Source organism: Dendrobium catenatum, unplaced genomic scaffold (assembly GCF_001605985.2).
Source record: "Dendrobium catenatum unplaced genomic scaffold, ASM160598v2 fragScaff_scaffold_1336, whole genome shotgun sequence".
NCBI classification, from domain to species: Eukaryota; Viridiplantae; Streptophyta; class Magnoliopsida; order Asparagales; family Orchidaceae; genus Dendrobium; species Dendrobium catenatum.
The window spans coordinates 194,290-214,744 of NW_021319798.1; the positions used below are offsets into that span (position 1 = coordinate 194,290).

A 20,455-nucleotide genomic window follows, 5' to 3' on the forward strand; every position below is an offset into this window, starting at 1 on the left:
GCTAGTCGATTGGATCGGCTTCCAGAGACTACTGGAGGGAAATTTTATGAAGGGACTAAAACCAAATATCCGCGCAACAGTTAGAGTAATGAGACATCGGGACTTGGGAGAGTCTATGGAGCTAACTCAATTGGTGGATGATCAGAGGCACCTAGACAAAGGAGCAGGGGGAAGTAGTTCAGGAGGCTTGCATAGGATGACCACCACATTTTTGGTAAACAAGGAGCTAACATTGGGTACTCTTAGGGAGACTTCTAAAGAGAAGACTGCTGGAGGAAAACCTGGGGACAACTTCAAGAAGCTCATAGAAACATAATTACAGGAGAAGAGGGCGAAGGGGGTCTGTTTCAGATGTGTCGAGAGGTATACGCCGGGACAGGTGTAAGGACCGAACTCTTCAGGTTCTTACCGTTTGTGATGAAGAAGGAATGGAGGAGGGTGTCGTCTTTTCACCTTGCGGACAAGGTGAATCTTTGAGAGAGGAGTATTGTTAGATCGGTCTATTGGACCGGTCCAATCGGTCCTACGGGACCAGTCAGTGCGCAAAATGGCGAAGGACTTCCGCCTTCCTATACGAGCTGCATGAGCCACCAAAGCCAACCGAGCATTTTAGGAAGGATTTTTTAGGGATTTGGGTGGAAAATTTGAATATAGGGACTGTTTAGGGATTTCCTTTTGATTTGTATGCATTAAATACTTTGTTTTCCTAGGGTTAGGGCATCTTAAATTTAGCTGAAATTTGAGATCTCATAGATTTAGGTTTTCTTTTGGGATCTAGCGGCATCTAGAGATTTGGGAGAGATTGATCCTCCTCTCAAATAGAGGATCAATTGTATCTTGCTGTTTTCTTCTTCTACTAGTGAATTTCAAGTGTTTTCTTCCTTATTTTCCCATTGTTTTGGAGAAAAACTGCTGTGTACAGCAGGAATTCTGGCAAAAACTGCCGTGGACAGCAGAATTTCAGTCTGTTATCCACTATTTCGGGCTGTTTCCTATCAATATATTTCTAATATAATCTGCTTCCATTATTAGGAATTAAATGCCAAAAATGTGTATGCTAGATATACATGCAAGTAGGTGCTCCTCTTTTGTTTTTTCTTTTTTGAAAACATCATCAAATACACCAATCATAACATCATAAAGAACTCACTAGAATTCCTTATGAACTTTTTTATATCCTTTTGATTTTCTATTTCATAAAACCCCACCAATGCATAGCTACATACATAAGATTAATTATGCGTTAATATCTCCTTATTGCATGGATCAATGAATTCGTCATGAATGTAATGTTATGACTTAACTAGCTGAAATATATTTGGCAATGCTTTATTGTCTATCTCATAAGAGGTTGTGCTGTATTTGTACGCATGCATGACTGAAGTATGCCTTACTATGAGAAAATGCTTGGGTATGAGCAAATACAAAATATTTTTATAGTGTAAGTAAAACATGAGCTTATTATTTAGCACATCTTTCATATAGCTGATTTTGGAAATTGTGTTAAAAAATATATATATTGCTCTTTCTTCAACGTTTTAATGAGGTAGGATGTGGCATGAGGTTAACATTGTTTGATATAGTGAACGTCTTGTTGAATTGAATCCAAAGTACTCTGTTTATCATAATTTTATGTAACTCCTACATTGTGAGCTTAAAGAACATGAAATTTAAGCAGTTAGACAAAATGGTAATTAAGTTGTTTTATGATGGGGATTTTTTTATCATCAACGGATTTAAAATATTTTGTGATCGAGTACGATATAAAAAATAATAAATTATCTTCAAGGATCAAAATATTATCTTGTTATGGACTCAATAACAAAAATTACTTTTATTTTTATATTCCAATATATTTTTTGAACACAATATGAATGATTGAATAGTATTTATTTTTAATTATTATGGGGTGCATGCCCCATAACGGTAAAAATCTAGTTAATTACATCCCAATAATGTTTGACGACGACGACAACAACAACAACAACATCAAGCCTTTATCTCATTATGTGGGGTCGGCTGCATGAATCCTTTTTTATCATTGTGTCTTGTTAAAAGTCAAATTCTCATTTAAATCTAATAAAGAAAAAAAATCATTTCTAATATTTTCTAACCAAGTCCTTTTAGGTCTACCTCTACCTTTCTTAACATAAGTAAAATCTAATATCTCAACTTTCCTAACCGGGTCATCGGAAGGCCTCTGTTTAAAGTGACCAAACCATCTAAGGCGACTCTCACTAATCTTATCTTCCACTAGAGCTACTCCAACCTTTTCACGTATATGCTCATTTTGTATCATATCTCTAAGGGTAAAGCCACTCATCCACCTAAGCATCCTCATCTCTGCAACACTTAACTTAGTATTATGCTTCTCGTTTAAAGGCCAACATTCGACACCATAAAACATTGTAGGTCTCACCACCATCTTATAGAATTTTCCCTTAAGTTTGAGGGAGACTTTTTTACCGCACAACAAGCCCGATGCATTTCTCAACTTCAACCATCCAACTTGAATTTACTGATAATATCCCCATATATTTCACTATTACTCTGAACAATAGATCCAAGATATCTAAAACCTGTACTCTTATTAATGACTTGATCGCCCAAAGTCACAATCCCCTCATTAGGTATATTGCTACTAATCTTACACTCAATATATTCAGTTTTAGATCTACTCAAGCGAAAACCTTTAGACTTTAAGGTTGACCTCCATAATTCAAGTTTACCTTCAACTCTATCTCTAGTCTTATCAACAACAAGAATATTATCCGAAAAAAGCATACACCAAGGACCAAGGTACATCCTTATGCAAATGTCTAGTGAGAACATCCTTGACTTAAGCAAAAAGATATCTACTTAAGGCTGATCCTTGATGTAATCCAACCGAAATAGGAAAATACTTGGTCAAACCACCTTGTGTTTGAACAAAAGTAATAGCTCATGCATACATATCTTTAATGATTTGAATATAAACGTTATTAACTCCTTTCTTTTCAGGAACTCTCCATAGCACTTTTCTTGGAACTTTATTATATGCTTTCTATAAACCAATAAGTATCATATGTAGATCATCCTTATTCTTTCTATATTTCTCCATCAAACTTCTCAATAAATGTATGGCTTCCATAGTATACCTACCCTGCATGAATCCAAATTGATTTTGAGAAACATTAGTATCACGCCGTAACCTACGCTCCATAACTCACTCCCATAGTTTTAAAATATGACACATTAACTTAATTCCTCTATAATTCGCACACTCCTGTGCATCACCTTTATTCTTAAAAATAAGAATTAATACACTCATTCTCCACAGATCTGATATCTTTTTAGTCTTCAAAACAATATTAAAAGTTTAGTAAGCCAATAAATTCCTTCATCTCCTAAGCATTTTCACATCTCTATTGGAATATCATCAGGTCCGACAGCTTTTCCACACTTTATTTTCTTTAAAGCATCTCTAACTTCAGTTTTACTAATACGCCGATAAAAACAAAAATATTTATTTTCATTTAGGGTGCTAACGTCACTAAAGCCAATCGTATTTTCACATTATTCATTAAAAAGTTTAGCAAAATATTCATCCACCTTTATTGAATATCATATTCTAAGAAAAATAATTTTTGATCTTAATCCTTAATACACTTCACTTGAACTAAAAGTCAATTCTTTTTAGTCTTCAAATAATGTTTGACTCTTGAGAAAAAAATTTAATTAAAATAGTAGTTAACATTTTTCTTTCTAAACATTGGTTAACAATTTATATGATTTTCAAGTGGAACTTCGAGTAAGATTGGATCAAGTTAGAATTGTTTTCGAGTAGAAACCGAAGGAAGAGTTAGAAGTACTTGATTTTAAGATACTTAAAGGTACTTAAGCTACTTTATGTTGGGCTTAACATTTTTGACCTTTAATTTATATTAAAATCGGCCAATTTTATTTAGAAAGTTGAAGTTTATATTCAAATAACACAAGAGTGAAAAATGCCCCAAAAAATGAAGTATTATGATATAACTAAAAAAGCAACCTTAGGCCTTAGATCTAAGATGAGAACAACTGATAAGTAATAACTCAAACTTAAATATGCCAAAATGCATGTGATTTATGAACTTGAATCCTCACATGCATTTAAGTCAACCCAATTTCTGATCTTACAATCATGCTTGAAAATGACTAGTTAAACCCACTTAAGTGCGCAATTTTTGAACCGTGTAATATTAGTCTCAATGCATATGTAAGATAAGTTAACATTATTTTGATGTTAGGAAAAAAGGCTTACAGTTTAAGCATTTAAGCTAAGATGCCTGACAATGAGAGTATGTATATATTGACTCATAATTTAATTTTTTGTCATATAGTCCTTAAAATGGGAGAAATTATTTTTATATGCAACTTACAAGGCTAGAAATATATGTTCATCTGCGAAATTTAGGGGTTTGATATTGATTGATAAGCACACCCGTATGGATAAACAATCAGTCAATACTTGATTGTATGTTAAGATTCATAAAGAGGCTTTGCATTTCATTTTGGTTTTGAAAAAGTTAATTTATTTTTAGATAAGCCATGCAAGTTTATTTGAAAATATTATGTCATGGTTGATTTTAAGTTTGTTTATATTTTAATGTGCAGAAAATTTAATTTCCTAAGAGCTTACTGTACAAAATGTCGAATGGCACCCACAAGCAAAGAATTAGAAGAAATCTAAAAAAAAATGAATTTATAATGCACACTTAAAACAAACCAGTAATTAATCATAGAAAATCAATCATAAATTACTATAGACGTCTTTTATATGACCAAGAAAATATAAAAAGTGTAGCTGAGTTGCTATCCTTATATAACACAATTAAATTTACAGGTTCAGTTTGTGGATCTTCAAGTTTTGGCTTTTGATGCATCCAGAGCTTTAATTTTGAGTGTATTTTTTTCGTTCGTAATTTCTTTATTATATCCCATAGGCCTACATGATTTCCTAAAATGATGAATGAATTACCTTTGTTAAATAAAAAGAAAAGAATATTCCTTGCATATTAAAGATTAGACAGCATGTAATATGTCTTATTAATCATAACATTCGCATTTATTAATCATAACATTCACACACTTATTAATCATAACATTCACAGATTTGCAGGACACTGATGGTGTCAATTTGATTTCTTAAACTTGTTGACTATGGATACTTAGGGCTCTAACACATAAGAAGCACCTACCAACACATGTTGTTAGATGATAGTCTTTATTTATTGTGGGCTCCAAAAATTAGGCCCCGGCCTCCGCCCGATTTGTTTGTTTTTTCTTTCGGGGGGGGGAGTTTTAACGGAATATCAAGATCCCATGGTTCCGTCGTCCCGGGCCATCGTGGTCCCTGGTCTACTTAGTCAGAGGAGATAGTCGACCCAACCTGACAGAAGGATCTTTGTCGGCAGCCATTGGTTTCTTCGTCCAAGGGTACCTTGTAGACCTGGGGTGAATGTTTGTCTAAGGGGATAAATTTGAATCCACCTTAGCTAACAGAGGGCTTTGTGCCATATCGATTATATCCTATTGATTCATATATCAAGAATTTGATGTCACTAAGGTATTGGCTTTGACCATAACCGGTATTTCATAGTGCCATTTGACGGCAAAACCACTAGGTTCAGAGAGTCCCGAGTCATAACCGTTTATCCTGCGGTGTCACTTGGCGACAAAACCGCCTATTAGAGGACACGTACCACGTCTTTAATGGCAGGAGATTGTTTGAGAATGGATCCTAGTGATATTTACGACTAGGCATTTGGCTCTATATGAGCTTAAGTAAATTTTAATTTGTCCACCTCTGCAAACTGTTGCGGAGGGTGGATGAAATTTGCTTTAAGTATGGATGGATAATTTCAATTTTAAATATTTGGGATTTTTGGAATTTTGGATTTTATGTGCATTTGTGTGGAGTTTGAAAGACATTTGAAATATTTGGAATGGATCTCTCCGGTTGAGATTAGTATTCAACACGACCATCATCGGGGTGTTTGGGGTCATTTTCATTTAAGCTTGAACCTTGTCGACCCTATCAACTTGCTGATAAGGGATCGGGTTTCGTAGGCTTTATGCCTTTATTAGTGAATTCTCAGTGTTATAGGCCTTGAAGGCCTAATATGAATGTATTAAAACAAATACATCGGCCGCCACAACCGTGCATTTGTTTGATAGTTCGAACCCTGTCGATTTCTATTGATCCATATAGAAAGATCAGGTTCGAACTTGAATTCACTTATTAACCCGCGCAGCATTCCTAGACGTCACGTGTGTACCAAACGCACTCGTCGGGGCCCATGCCGGTGTTTGTGGATGCAAGAATGATGTTTGGGCAAAGAAACCAAGTGCTTTAGGCTGGAATCTGAAGAAAATATGAATGTTTTGACACAGCCTACAACAGGTGGTAGGATCCACGTGGAGTGAATGGAGTTCGGCTGAAGCATATTTTCCAAATTCAAGAAAACAATGAACCTCATAAAGCATTTTTTGTATGAATGCAGAAGTAAATGCTACTTTATCTGACATACTGATGCAAGCATATGAGGAATTATACAGAATTGATACCATCCGGACATGATTACATCATGTAAGTACCGAAATAATTTGAGTTCAGAGTAACAGAGATAGAGAGAGGGGTAGAGAGAGGCGTCTTCCCCTACCCTCTTTTTTTTTTTAATTGAAGAGCTGCTGCAGTTCTCTGTTCGAGCAAGAACAGACGCAAGTAAGGGCTCGATGGACAGGGACTTTGCTAGTCTTCGCCTGATACGGTCCAGCAAACAAGATCTCTGCTGCAATTTTTTTCTGTTTTTTTTTTTTTTTTTTTTTTTTATGTGAGGAAGAGATCTGAAGGTGGAGTTTGATATAGGAGAAGAGGCGGCTGCTTGGATTCGACTACAGCAAGAAGACAAGCTGAAGAGTGGAAGGGAAGGTTGGCGGGTAAGGGAGGAAGAGTAGCAGTGATTTCAGAATAGCGGTGGAAGATAGGGAGAGCTGCTGGAGGTTAGTTTGAATCAAGCAGAAAGAGTCACTGCTCCCTTGCAATAGGCGGCAGGTTGGAGAGAAGTGAAGGGCAGCTTCAATGCAACAGATGAGGCGTGGCTCTTGACGTTTTGGAGGCTGGATCGTGGAAATCAGGGAGGTGAACGTGAGCTGTTTCGCTGCTTGAGAAGAAGATTGCAGTGGAACAGAGAACCGAGGGGAGGAGATGCAGCTTTTCACGTGAGAGGAGGAAGTGCTATATGGTTTCAAATCCCTATTTGTTTATCATTATTTTCTCTGTGGATTGGATAGGGGGCAGCTGGGAGGGGATTTGTGACGTGAAATTGGCAGCTGAGCAAATATTTTAAGCAGAATTTTGCAGAGGTATGGGCAGGATTTAGCTACAGGAAATACAAGATTTTAGCAGGGGATTCAGGCGGCCATAGTGGATATCTGACAGAAGTAATGATTTAAAAAATTTATATTCTCTTTTTTTTATATATATTTTCTTTATTACAAAGGTCAACATTTATTTGCACTTTTTCGGCATGACCACCTTCACCGAAAAATAAAAATCTCCTTCATAACATTGAAAGGTAAGTGATGAGATCTAAATTCTAAAAAGTCAAGAAGGAGAACACTGGGGACAAACGGAACAAAACTGAACCCAAGTAAAAATTAAATAAACCACTGACAAAGAAAAAGACCGATGCAAGAAACATAAAAGATGACTTAGAAAGAAAAGACAAAATTATAAAAACACTACCCTCCGAACAACCTAAAAGGTCACCTCACATGTATCGATATAATTAGGAAAAAAATAGGCGCTCTAAAGAACATTCAAACCAGGGGTCCACCACAACAATTTTGATCCAACAACCGTCGGCACTCCTCCAATAAATACCAACAAACCAGCCAACAACACCACTCTCATGTTATGTAGAGAAGAAAGATAAAATGGAAAGGTACTTGTGGAGAGAAGAAATAGATAGAAGACTAGAAGACGAAATAGGTAGGAAAGAAGTAGCTCTCATGTTAGGAAGAGAAAACCCTCAGGTTTTAGAAACAATTTCAGATAATTCAACCCCTCCAAATAGCAACAAATAGTCCCTATAAATAGGGAAAAAGAATACAAACAACCCCCAAAAAGGTGCCGCCCCATGCCTCCAATGGGAGCACCCAAAGCATGGGAAATACCCAAGAGAGAGGCACGGCTAGCCCAAGAACCAAACATCCAGAAAACCAACAGCCAGCTCAGGATCCGAACAGACAGAAAACATAGGAAATTCCCAAGAGAGAGACACGACTAGCCCAAGAACCAAACAACCAACCCAGAATCCAAACAACCAAGAAAAACCCATCAGCCGAAATAACAAAACACCAAGCAACCAAGGGAAAATGGGCCAAGCCCAATAGGACAATTTTAGCCCAACAACAAATGCCCAAAAACCAAAGAATTATAGCAAACCAAAGGAGTGAAACGTCCTAAGAGCACCCATCTTAAACATGTTCATAGGTTGCCTTTCATCATAGGGTAAACAAAATAAAACATAAAATTTCAAATTACATAAGACCAAAATAAAAATTAAAAAAATATATTTGAATCATAAAACATATGTTGAAAGATATTGAATGCATCAGTAAGTGTCCATAACACAAGCAATCTACAAGCAATCATTACATATCAAACATCACAAACATATTCGTAAAAAAGAAATATACTAATCTTAGGATGCCTAAGATAATGTGCATCTAATGTATGTTAGCTTGTGTGTCTGCCACACTATTATTTGATGTAATATTTTAATGTGGAATATGAAGATATTTATTTTTAGTCTAAGGGTGATGTCACTTCAATTTATTTTTAACTTAAAGATTTTATTTATATTTTAAATGATTTAATATTTTTAATGGGTTATGAAGAACTCTATGAAATGACCACTATTTTAAGATAAGCTGTCATTCATGGTGTCTTGAGATCTAATAATATAAACATCCACCTTTTGAGGTGTAATAGCACATCATTGCATCAAAATAAACTTAACTATTTTTTGTGGATTTTATTGTTTCTCTTTATGTTTGATTAAGAGGAAGAGAACCTTATCTAATTTGGATCAAACAAGTTAGCCAATAGTTTCACTTGAGATTTGATGAAATTCACCTAGTTTGGCCAAGTGAATTCCAGAATATAGGTTCTTAAATGAGTCTTGAAGCTTTTGATTTTAATTTTAAAATTGAAAGATGTAATAACTTATTTTGGACAAGTAAACGAAATCTGGAATTTGGGTTTAGATAGGAAAGTCGCCTATTTGATTGGGTCAAGTAAGTGAACTTTGGCACTAAGGCTAAGAAGGAAAAATAAACACCCATTTGATTGAGTCAAGCAAGCGAGCCAATGGTTTTGAGGCTAAAAGAAAAAGATCCATTTAAATTGGGTTTCTAAATTAGGAGATGTATCAATTCACTCAATTTGGGGTTCAAGCAAATGAATATGAATGCTTCAATAACTTTTGGAGTTAAAGAAATTTGACGCATCATATAGCTTTCGAGACAAGTGATATGTACGTCAAGTGATTTTGTGTCACATAATATAGTTAAGCTGATTTTAAATCGGTTTCAAACAAACGCAAGAGGATTGAATATTTTAGCTTCTAACTTGTGAGTTGAAACCAAAGAGGAAATACTATAACTTGGAAGTTTAAGGATTAAACTCATTTGCTCGATTTGGGTTAAACAAATGAAAGATGTTAGAAATAGTCATATGCTAAGGATTGAAATCATTTATTTACTTTGATCAGATATTTTGCTAAACTTTTTAATGAAAATTGTGAAAATAAGATTGACTATAGTAACCTTAGCACCCTAAATGAAAATAAAGTTTTTTGTTTTTATCGGCGTATTAATAAAACCGAAGTTAGAGAGGCTTTAAAGAAAATGAAGGGTGGAAAAGCTGTTGGACCTGATGATATTCCAATAGAGGTGTGGAAATGCTTAGGAGATGAAGGAATTTCTTGGCTTACCAAACTTTTTAATACTATTTTGAAGACTAAAAAGATGCTAGATGAGTGGAGAATGAGTGTGTTAATTCCTATTTTTAAGAATAAAGGCAATGCACAAGATTGTGTGAATTGTAGAGGAATTAAGTTAATGTGTCATACTTTAAAACTATGGGAGCGAGTTATGGAGCATAGGTTGCGGCGTTATACTAATATTTCTCAAAATCAATTTGGATTCATGCCGGGTAGGTCGACTATGGAAGCCATACATTTATTAAGAGGTTTGATGGAGAAATATAGAGAAAATAAGGAGGATCTACATATGATATTTATTGATTTAGAAAAAGCATATGATAAAGTTCCAAGAGAAGTGCTATGGAGAGTTCTTGAAATGAAAGGAGTTAATAATGCTTATATTCAAATCATTAAAGATATGTATGTAGGAGCTATTACTTGTGTTCAAACACAAGGTGGTTTGACCAAGTATTTCCCTATTTCGGTTGGGTTACATCAAGGATCAGCCTTAAGCCCATATCTTTTTGCTTTAGTCATGGATGTTCTCACTAGACATTTGCAAGAGGATGTACCTTGGTGTATGCTTTTTGCTGATGATATTCTTCTTGTTGATAAGACTAGAGAGGGAGTTGAAAGTAAACTTGAATTATGGAGGTCAACCTTAGAGTCTATGGATGAGTGGCTTGACCCTTAGAGATATGATACAAAATGAGCATATACGTGAAAAGGTTGGAGTAGCTCCAGTAGAAGATAAGATTAGAGAGAGTCGCTTTAGATGGTTTGGTCACATAAAACTGCGGCCTTCTAATGACCCGGTTAGGAGGTAGAGGTATTAGATTTGACTTATTTTAAGAAAGGTAGAGGCAGACCTAAAAAGACTTGGTTAGAAAATATTATGAATGACCTTTCTTTATTAGATTTAAACAAAAATTTGACCTTTAATTTGACACAATGGAGAAAAAGGATTCATGTAGCCGACCCCACGTAGTGGGATAAAGGCTTGATGTTGTTGTTGTTGAGGTCAAACAAATGAAAGAAAATTAAAGATTTTAGCTCTAGAATAAGTTTACCTCAACTTCATTTTCTTTTAGGAGTCATTCAGGAGCCTCCATGTGGGACTTAGAGATATTGTTATAATAAAGATCCTGAATGAGAGGAGGGTCTAGATTGAATTTTGTTCAATTCAAACCAATGGAAACTTAAGGCATGTCTAAAATTGCTTCGCTCCTAGAAGGGTCCTTAATAATTACTAGGTTCTTTGAAACTCATTAAAAGATCTTGGGGATCTTTAAATTGAGTTATTAAGAACACTAAGCAAGAAGAATTCTTTTGAGGAAGTTAAATTTGGGTTTGACCTCAACAACTCAGGTTACTTTAAATCTTAAAGGCAAGATAAGATTCCCAAATGGATTCAGAAAAAAATAGAATATTACCTGATTAATTTGAGTCAATCAAGTGAAGAAAACTAGGATGTGGGTCCTTGGAAAAAGAGGATCACTTACTTGCTTTTGGGCAATCAAAGATATTTTAAAAACTTAGTATTTGGTCTTAAGTAGTGCTAATGCTTTTTTGGATTCATTAGAAGGCTGTAGGGCTTTCATATGAGGTTTTAGAAAACACAAAGAAAGAAAAATCCATTTAGAGAATGGTCAAATCTGGTTCGATCCATAAAAATCTCAAATTATGTCAAGATTTGTTCACGCGAAAGAGTGGTTTCCAAATGGATTGAAATGATGAGATGCTACTTGATTGATTGAGTTAACCAAGTAGCAAAAGCTAGGATTTGGGTCCTATGCAAAGGTTTGGAGCTTGGATTGTCAGCGTTCTCTTGAGCACTTTAGAGTTGATGTGAAAACCGTTATGTGAGTCCAAGAAGGCATCAAACAAGAGGAACATAGATAGGATGAGACTAGAGTTGAATTTACTTAAGCTTGAGTCAAAGTAACCGTAAGACTAACTCCATGAAAGCTCTAAGATTCATGAGATGAATTTTTCAGAGCTTTAGGAAGCTTCAGACAATATCCATGAAAGTACGCTTCTATTTCTTTTAAATGTTTTGGATTCATTAAAGATATGATGGCCCATCTATGACTTGGAAAATCAAATGAGATAAACTTGGCACAATCTAATGATTATCAAAAACACGTAGGAAGTGATTTTACTTTATTTCAGAAGTTGACAGGATATTTTCTAATTAGTTAAAAAAATAGAATTTTCCTTCCTCATTTTTATTATGAGATCAAGTTAGGTTAATTTTGTTTAAACTAAGGATTTTGCACTTCAATTATGAGCTTTTCTAAATCAAGGTAATTTTTCATTTGATTAATTAACCTATTTCTTAAAAATTTTGTAATTGGATGTAATTGATCTCCAAGCAATATGAACTTTGAATCTTGGACTCTTGAACATCTAAAGAGCATTTCATATATATTTTGTAGAATCAAATAGATGCATTTAATGATTTAAAAAAAGAAGGAAAATTGAAGACTCTAGCAAATAGAGGGTTCATTTTTTTTTAATTTTTAATTTAGATTGATTTTGTTATTATCTACATTGAGTAGGAATCAAATACAACCTGTGTTGAATTGAACAAGCGCATTGATTTTGACACAATTACCAACTTGATGGAGTTGATGATTAAGGGAAAAAAAGAGATTTCAGTGGCCCTTTCTACACTTCTAGCTATATGAAAATGAAGCTAAATTGCCAAATGAGGAAAAAGAAGTTCCTCTTGTTCTAATTTGCCCAAATTAGTTGATCGCGCCACCCTTCTCTTGCGTGACCCCAACCCGAGAGCCATAACAAAAACCTCTCATCTATTCTCCCAATGGAATGCCCCCTTTTTTCATGACTCCAACCTAAGAGCCAAAAAAAACTTCCTTGATTGTTTCTTCTTTAATCCCTGCAGATACAATCAAAAATGGGAAGAAAAAGTCAATTTTTCCCCATCATGTCGTTGCAAGGAAACGGCTTGGATGTGACTTTCCTTGCCCTTTGCAGCTTGCAAACCTCCGGGACAAGCAAAAAATTGTGGAAAAGGAATAAGAAGCACAACTTGCTTGGCTATTACTCTTAGTCTCCCTTGTACGTGCGGCTCTACCTCCTAATGCGAATGAATCGACATTTAAATGCTCAATTGAGTGTGAGCTAGCTCAACCAAGCTAAATTAGGTCAATTTGGATTGATAAGGTTCAATTTGACTCAAATTGGTCTTCAGGTGAACTGAATCAGTAGATTCAATTAAATTAAGTTGATTTGTTCGCTAAAATCAAAATTTACTCATTTGTGTCAGATTCGACTTTACTCAATTGAGCAAATTCAACTCACTTTGACTCAATTGAGTCAATTAAGTTCAATTTGGCTAATTCATGTCAGCTCTATCCATCTTCCACACATTGTTATTGCCATTTTATCATGAATTCAGAATTGGGCTTGGCTGAAGATGGATTTGTGTCAAATCAATATTTATTTATAAAACGTGTCAATCTTTTTGGAAACCTTTGGAATCCTTAATTCAGAAGTTAGATTTGATTAATGGAGGCCATATTAGAATAATGTTGTGTTAACTGCCATAATATACGATTGAAAGTGGTTTGTATCATCCTTCATTGACAAGATTGTGATGATCCAGGACAGGGGTCTTATTTTTATGTATCATCTTATGATAGTGCATCAGTTCTTTTCTATGGTTAATTGGAAATCAGATATTTTCGTAAACTAGGTTATGCTTGTCATCTTTATATATAACTTGGTTTGTAGATGTTCTTGAATTAATCTCTTTCCAACCATCTTCTTTTTGGTTGGCAAGATAGAGTGCTTCCTTTTTTCACGGGCGATAACAGTATAAATAATTAATGTTATGTTCTTAGTGATGATAGTCTCCATTAACGATCGCCGAATTACACACTCAATTACCTTTGTCTTAGTATCATGAAATTTATGAGTTGATTGTAATGGAGCTGCTGTTCACAGGTATTGGTCATAGGAGGTGGTGATGGTGGTGTTCTGCGGGAAATTTGTAGGCATCGATCCGTGGAGCACATTGATATATGTGAAATAGATGAGCTTGTCATCACTGTAACTGCATTAATATATGTATTTACCTTTTTATTCCTTAATATTGTTGCTTTTGTATGGATGATATGTTACCTTCTCATAGGTTTGCAAGGAATTTTTCCCTGCACTTTCCATTGGTTTTGAGGACCCTCGTGTTCATCTTCACGTTGGTGATGGTATGCTGAAGAAGTTGGATTCTAAGATTGATCTTACTTGTTTAAATCCTCTTGATTTCAAATTCATTTTTGTTTCAGATATCAGATACTGATATATTAAAGTTTCTACCTTGCAGCTGTTGATTTTCTGAGAAATGCATGTGAAGGGATGTATGATGTAGTAATTGTAGATTCTTCTGACCCTATAGGTATTAATGAATCGCTTTTCCTATTCCCATTTTCATTTGGTTACTTGTTCTGGAAACAACTTCTGCGAATTGGAGGCTGAGATAAGTCTCTTTAATATGCTTTTCAAAGAATATTATGCGAGCAGGATGGATAGAAAAGATGGAGGATTGTTCATTGTTTGGTAAATAGGTAGCTTTGAAAAATTGAGTCATTTTTGTATGGTGGCAAGCACCTATTGCATTTTATGTTTAATGCAAACTAGCCGTGATTTAGCTTTCCACAAGTTATTTTATCTTTAGGATATTAAAAAAATAGAAGGGCAATAGCATATGCCATGTGTCTTAGAAACTAGGGTTGTAATTCTCCTCCATCAATAGTGAAATATGTTACAGCGGCAATCCAACGTAGCCATCAATTTAGTGAATCTATATAAAATTATCATGTTTTGTGTATTGATCTTTTTTGTTTTATGGTCTTTCGTTCTCTTTATTTGTATTGGTTTTGCCTATTTGTCAACAACATCTTCATGATTATTAAATTTTTTTACCATAATGACAGAGCTTTAAGGATAGTTCTGAAGAAGAATCTAGTTATTTTCCATATTCATGGAAAAGGATAGCGCTCGACTTAAAGTGAATTTTTCACTGACCAGACCTGTTGCTGTAATTTATTTCAAAAATATGTTATGCACGTTACTATGGTTAGGCTAGAAATGTTAAAAAGTTCCAATCTCAATCTCTGAAGTTACGAGATGAATTGTTGGACCAAATTTGAATTGACTATGTGATGCGGGACTGCAGCATCTTTGCGGGTTTGTTCTTATTGATTGCTGCTCTATTGCTTTTCACATTATTTTGCGGTATTCTTTTTGCTGTTGTTTGGGTTCTTTACACGTTTACTTGCATCCCTATTTGATTTTCGTGAATTATGGTAGGGTGTTTTGAGAAGATGTGATGTGAAACGATGCAAGAATTGCTTATAGGAAATTAATAACTTGTGAACTTTGCGTAGCTAATTAAAAACGAATGCGTTCCAAGATAGATCGTAAGAAAATTTCCACGGAAGAAGTACGTAATGTCAATTGATTACAATTAAAAGCGACACGAGACTAACAAAATCATTTCAACAAATAAATAATAAGGCAAATGGCTCTTAACAAAAATCCACGTTTTAAGATCTAAATCATTCACCTCGGAGTCCCTCACATGCACTCTTGATGTCGCTCGGCTTAGCGGAAGAGGATTGCACACAAACTTAAGGATACCACTAATAAACAAGTGATGTCGAGGGGACTAGTCGTCGGGGAAGGAGCTGGAGTTGGAGGCGCGGGTGGTCGTCCGATGAGAACCCACGGTGTTCGGGGTTGTTGGAGTTCGATCATCTTGGCGAGGCAGTAGATAATTCGTTTGACGTATCTTTCCACCGTTTCGTCGTAGGAGGTAATTAGGGAGGTTTAATGAGGGGCTATTGATGAAATTGGAGAGAGAAATTATGAGGGAGAGGGGGTCCGGCCATGTAGAGAGGAGAGAGAGGGGTTTTGTGATTAATATGTGGGCCTCAGGGAAGTTAATGTAATTTTAATCAAATCTGAATTTAATTTCATATTTGATTCAAATAATAAGAAACTTCCTAATGGGACTTAACTCTCTTAGGAAGGAGTTTTGAAATTCAAAATAAATTGATTGCCAACAAGGATTCCCTCCTAAATCACATAGAGATAATTTAGGAAAGTATTTATGACAGAATTTGAATTTCAAAATTCGAATTTGGAGGACTATGGTGGGTGGGCTGGCTGGTGGAACAAGTAGAGGGGGAGAGGGGAGGACTGACCGGCGGCTGGACGAGTGGTCGACGGTTTGGGGCGGCGGGCCAGTGAAGCTGGGCTCGGTTTTGTGAGGGGAAGGGGACGGGGTGTAGGAGGCCTGTGGGTAGGTGGCTAGGAGATGAAATGGGGAGAGAGGGGAAAGAAGAAAAAGAAAAGAAGATCGGATCCGCGAACCTTGGATTCCTCCAAAGGTTGATGGGTACTGCTTTCATCCATTAAAGGTCTCTCCTCTCATGAACTCACTAAGAGATCAAACAAGTAGCATCAAAATTTTCATTAACAATTCATCATCCCATTACAATGCATGAGACCTCCTTTAAATAGGCCAAGATAATGCAAAGCTAGAAGACACAAATGCCCTCAGGGCTACACAAGTGGCTCAGTACCCACAGGGGCAAACTAGGAAAATAAAATGTGAGAATAAATAACATTCAAAATAAATCAGAAATAAAGGCTCTGGATTGTAGCGGTCGATTTGCGTCTCCGACGATGGTACACGTGGCGAAATCTGATGTCCTCATCAAGATGGGCTTCTGTTCATGGCTAGGAAGCATGGACACAGACACAAGAACATAGCATAACTCTAAAAAGTAGGATATAACATGCCATAGGCATGGTATATTCATAATTGTTAATATAAAATATGTAATTTCTAGTATTTCTTTTGCATTTTCCCTATGAAGTATAATATATATGTGTATGCTTAATAAAAGGAAAGCAAATATTATTGATAATGTTTTCTGATGTCAATTGTCATTTCTTGACAACATTCCAACATTTACCTTCATTAATCATTTCTAGTTGTTACATATTTTGCCAATCTAAAGATTGCCTATATAATGCCAAAAAATAAATATTAATATTCTCTTTAAAATAATCAAATAAAATAAGAATAAATATAACATTAGTGTGGATTCAATTAATGTATCCCCACTAATGTCCCATAACTTACTCTCTCCTTGAATATATTTTGGGCTCCTCTTATTAAATAAAAGATGAAAATCAGCTTACACATATACTAAATCCTTATCCCATTAAGAATTCTGAATTTAATGATGAGTTTGTTTTTTTTTTTTGGGTAAATATGATGAGTTTGAATATGACTAATATTTTACAAAGCCGTTAATTTGATAATTATTTTGCTCGACATATTTGTAGGGCCTGCTCAGGAGCTTGTTGAAAAGCCATTTTTTCAAACAATTGCAAAGGCTTTGAGGCCTGGTGGCGTCCTCTGCAATCAAGCAGAAAGTATGTGGCTTCATACACATCTTATTCAAGATATGCTTTCCATTTGTCGCGAAGTATTCAAGGGCTCTGTGCATTATGCTTGGACAAGTGTTCCTACATATCCCAGGTATTTTTTATTCTTTAGTTAATGTACCTTTGGTTTACCTATTTGATGTTAATTTAATTGAAAATTATCGTTTATGAGATTGAGAATGTCAAGCAATCCTCAATGGAGAATTTTTTTTTTTCATCTTATCATTTGTATAATTTAGCTCCAGGTTCTTGATGCTCCTGATTTGACTGGGAAAGCCTACTTCAAGCTGGGCTTAGGTAGACTTTTGCAGTTTCTATTTCCTCCTAAGCTCTTTGCATTTCATTAGATTTGAATTTTTCTCCATCAGTATCACCGAGGATGCGTTCAAGTTCTGCTAGGAAATGCTTATGATTGTATTTAATGTTACCCTTATAACGGGTAATGTTGTCATAGAGGGAATTTCATTTTTGACAGTAAGGTAGCGAGGTGTTCCTTTAAGGAAAATGATGATTTAGGATAGTCAAGAATTTATGATTTCCTGTTTGATCATGCAAATATCCACCAAATATTAATTTTTTTGTCGCACATTATTGAGTGTTTGTGTTAATTATATGCATTTTATTCATCACGTTACCTTGTTTTTAATGCAGCGGTGTCATTGGATTCTTGTTGTGCTCAACGGATGGTCCACATGTTGACTTCTTGAATCCAGTAAACCCAATTGAGAAGCAGGAAGCAGCAGTAAAGCTCCAAAGCGAACTCAGATTCTATAACTCAGAGGTAGCTAAATTATGAAATCTAAATCTTAATTTGTAGTTAATACTTAATAGTTCAGAGTGTAGTTAAGTCTTTCGACATATAAAAAGCCTTCTATGTTTAATCTTGCACTGTTGTTTATGCCTCTTAAGATCTGGGTTGTTCATGAGGAAGTTTATGTCCCATGCTTGTTTCTGATGGAGGAGTCTCTGTGTTTTTGTTTTTTTAATTACCTTGACAGATGCACAAGGCCTCTTTTGCATTGCCATCATTTGTATTGAGGGAGCTGAGCACAACACTGAATGATTTGCCAGATGGGGTAAAGGTACTGTGATCACCTTTATTTTTCCGCTGTTTGCCACATGGAGAATGATAAAATGTTGAAAATTTTATATCTAAGTAATTCATATATTATTTAATTTCACGGTTTATATAGTTGGGCAATGAATTTGGACAATTTTTTGGTCTCTAACTAGTGAGAAATTATTCTGTGCGGAGGTCGGGCGCAGAACGTCATCCGGATATCAATCAGAATACGTTACGTCAGCAGTACCGAACCGCGGTACCGAGCGAAGGGGTGACATGGCGTATTCTGGTTGGTCTACCAATGGCGTTCTACGCACAAAATAATATCTCGTTTGAGACAGCTTTCTTACTGCTTTTTAAAATAACTTTATAGCATACAAATTTTAAATTTTGTATTGAAGTTAGATGCTGATTGATGCATTTGCAGATAGGAGAGAAGCCGACTGATCGCCATGTGAGGAGAAAATTTTCAGATAGCCTGAATGCAAACTGAATATGCAACGATTTGGTAAGCGGCTTTTGATCACCATCTTTAGTAGAACCAATGTAACAAATAAGGGCATGCATTCTATCTTCCATACATTTATCAAAACAATGTTACTTATCATTATAAAAATTGATGTTACTCATTTATATCCCTTTTTTTTACTTATGTTTTTCTTTCTTCTTATGTTTTTTTTTTTTTTTTTTTTTTTTTTTTTTTTTTTTTTTTTTTTTTTTTTGTGAGTGGGAAAAAGTGTTAAAGAAGTGGATGGAACAATGATTTGAATTTGAAAATTAATTTTTAAAGAAATTATAATAGAATTATATTTAAGAAGAGCATTGAAATGATTGCATAAATATTTTCAAAAGCCATCTAAGGCTTCGGTTGAACAATTTTCTTATTATTTTTTAAAATAATTTTTTTCAAAATGAAGCTTAAATATGATGTTGATATATATTATTTGTAGATGAAATTTTGATATCACTAATAAATAAAAATATTAAAAGATAAGAGACATAATATTGGTGGAATAAAGGTAAATGGCACATATATTTATGTGCAGTTATAAGGAGAACTTTCACACATGTATTTAAATATATAATATCCAAATTTTACTATTTAATTATATAATATTAAATTAGTAAAACAAAGAAATTTTTTATAGGTACAGAAATAAATATAAAATTTTGGGTATTAGATCTTTAATTATTGTGAATAATAGATTCAATGGTTAGTAACATCAATTTCTGTTGGAATATAGAATGTTCTTCAAGTTTGGTACATTTATTTTTTGGGCATACTATACAAATAGACGTGAATTATATATAAAGACAACATAAAAAAAAAAAAATACTTTACAAATATGTTTATAGGGGGAACTTTTATTTGATCCAGTGAACGTACATAGAGCTACGTTCGGCCGACGCTGAGATCACGCCACGTAGCAGGCACAAAACGAGAAATACTCATCAAATACCGAGCAATACCAACAATAACGAGAAATATCATTATGTGAAGATAAAATACCGAGCAATACCAAAAAATATCGAGTTTTCATAGAGCGGTATTTCACGTTATTGCCAAGCAATACCGAGCAAATACTGAGCAAAAATCGAATAACTTAGTGATGACCGATCGATGACCGAGCGTAGAGCTACGTCCGGTCAGAGGACCTAATAAAATGTTATGAAGCCACTAAAGCGTGTTTAATATGACATGCACGTGGCATTTAAAAGAAATTATTAGAGAGATTTGCAAAATCAACTATTGGGGTCAAAATAATAATTAGAATGGTGAAGATTCTAATCTAAAATGTCAAATTGAAATGAGTTTGATTGTTAATTCTGAATCTAAGAAAATTGTCATTTAAAAAATTTTAGGGGTAAATTTCAAAACCTAACAAATTGAAGG

At 34.8% G+C, this 20,455-nt stretch overlaps 1 protein-coding gene across 3 annotated transcripts in view; it reads left to right on the forward strand.

Moving 5' to 3' along the window:
- Positions 1-19,209, forward strand: part of LOC110101652 (spermine synthase) — a 31,382-nt gene extending 12,173 nt beyond the window's left edge. For all 3 annotated transcript variants that reach the window (XM_020829643.2, XM_020829644.2, XM_028699529.1), the window contains 7 exons: positions 13,986-14,090; positions 14,173-14,245; positions 14,362-14,433; positions 17,397-17,592; positions 18,150-18,279; positions 18,497-18,580; positions 18,989-19,209. In XM_020829643.2, coding sequence (XP_020685302.1) covers positions 13,986-14,090; positions 14,173-14,245; positions 14,362-14,433; positions 17,397-17,592; positions 18,150-18,279; positions 18,497-18,580; positions 18,989-19,054 — 726 coding nt within the window. In that variant the 3' untranslated portion in view covers positions 19,055-19,209. The remainder of the gene's footprint in view (positions 1-13,985; positions 14,091-14,172; positions 14,246-14,361; positions 14,434-17,396; positions 17,593-18,149; positions 18,280-18,496; positions 18,581-18,988) is intronic.
- The last annotated feature ends 1,246 nt before the right edge of the window (positions 19,210-20,455 follow it).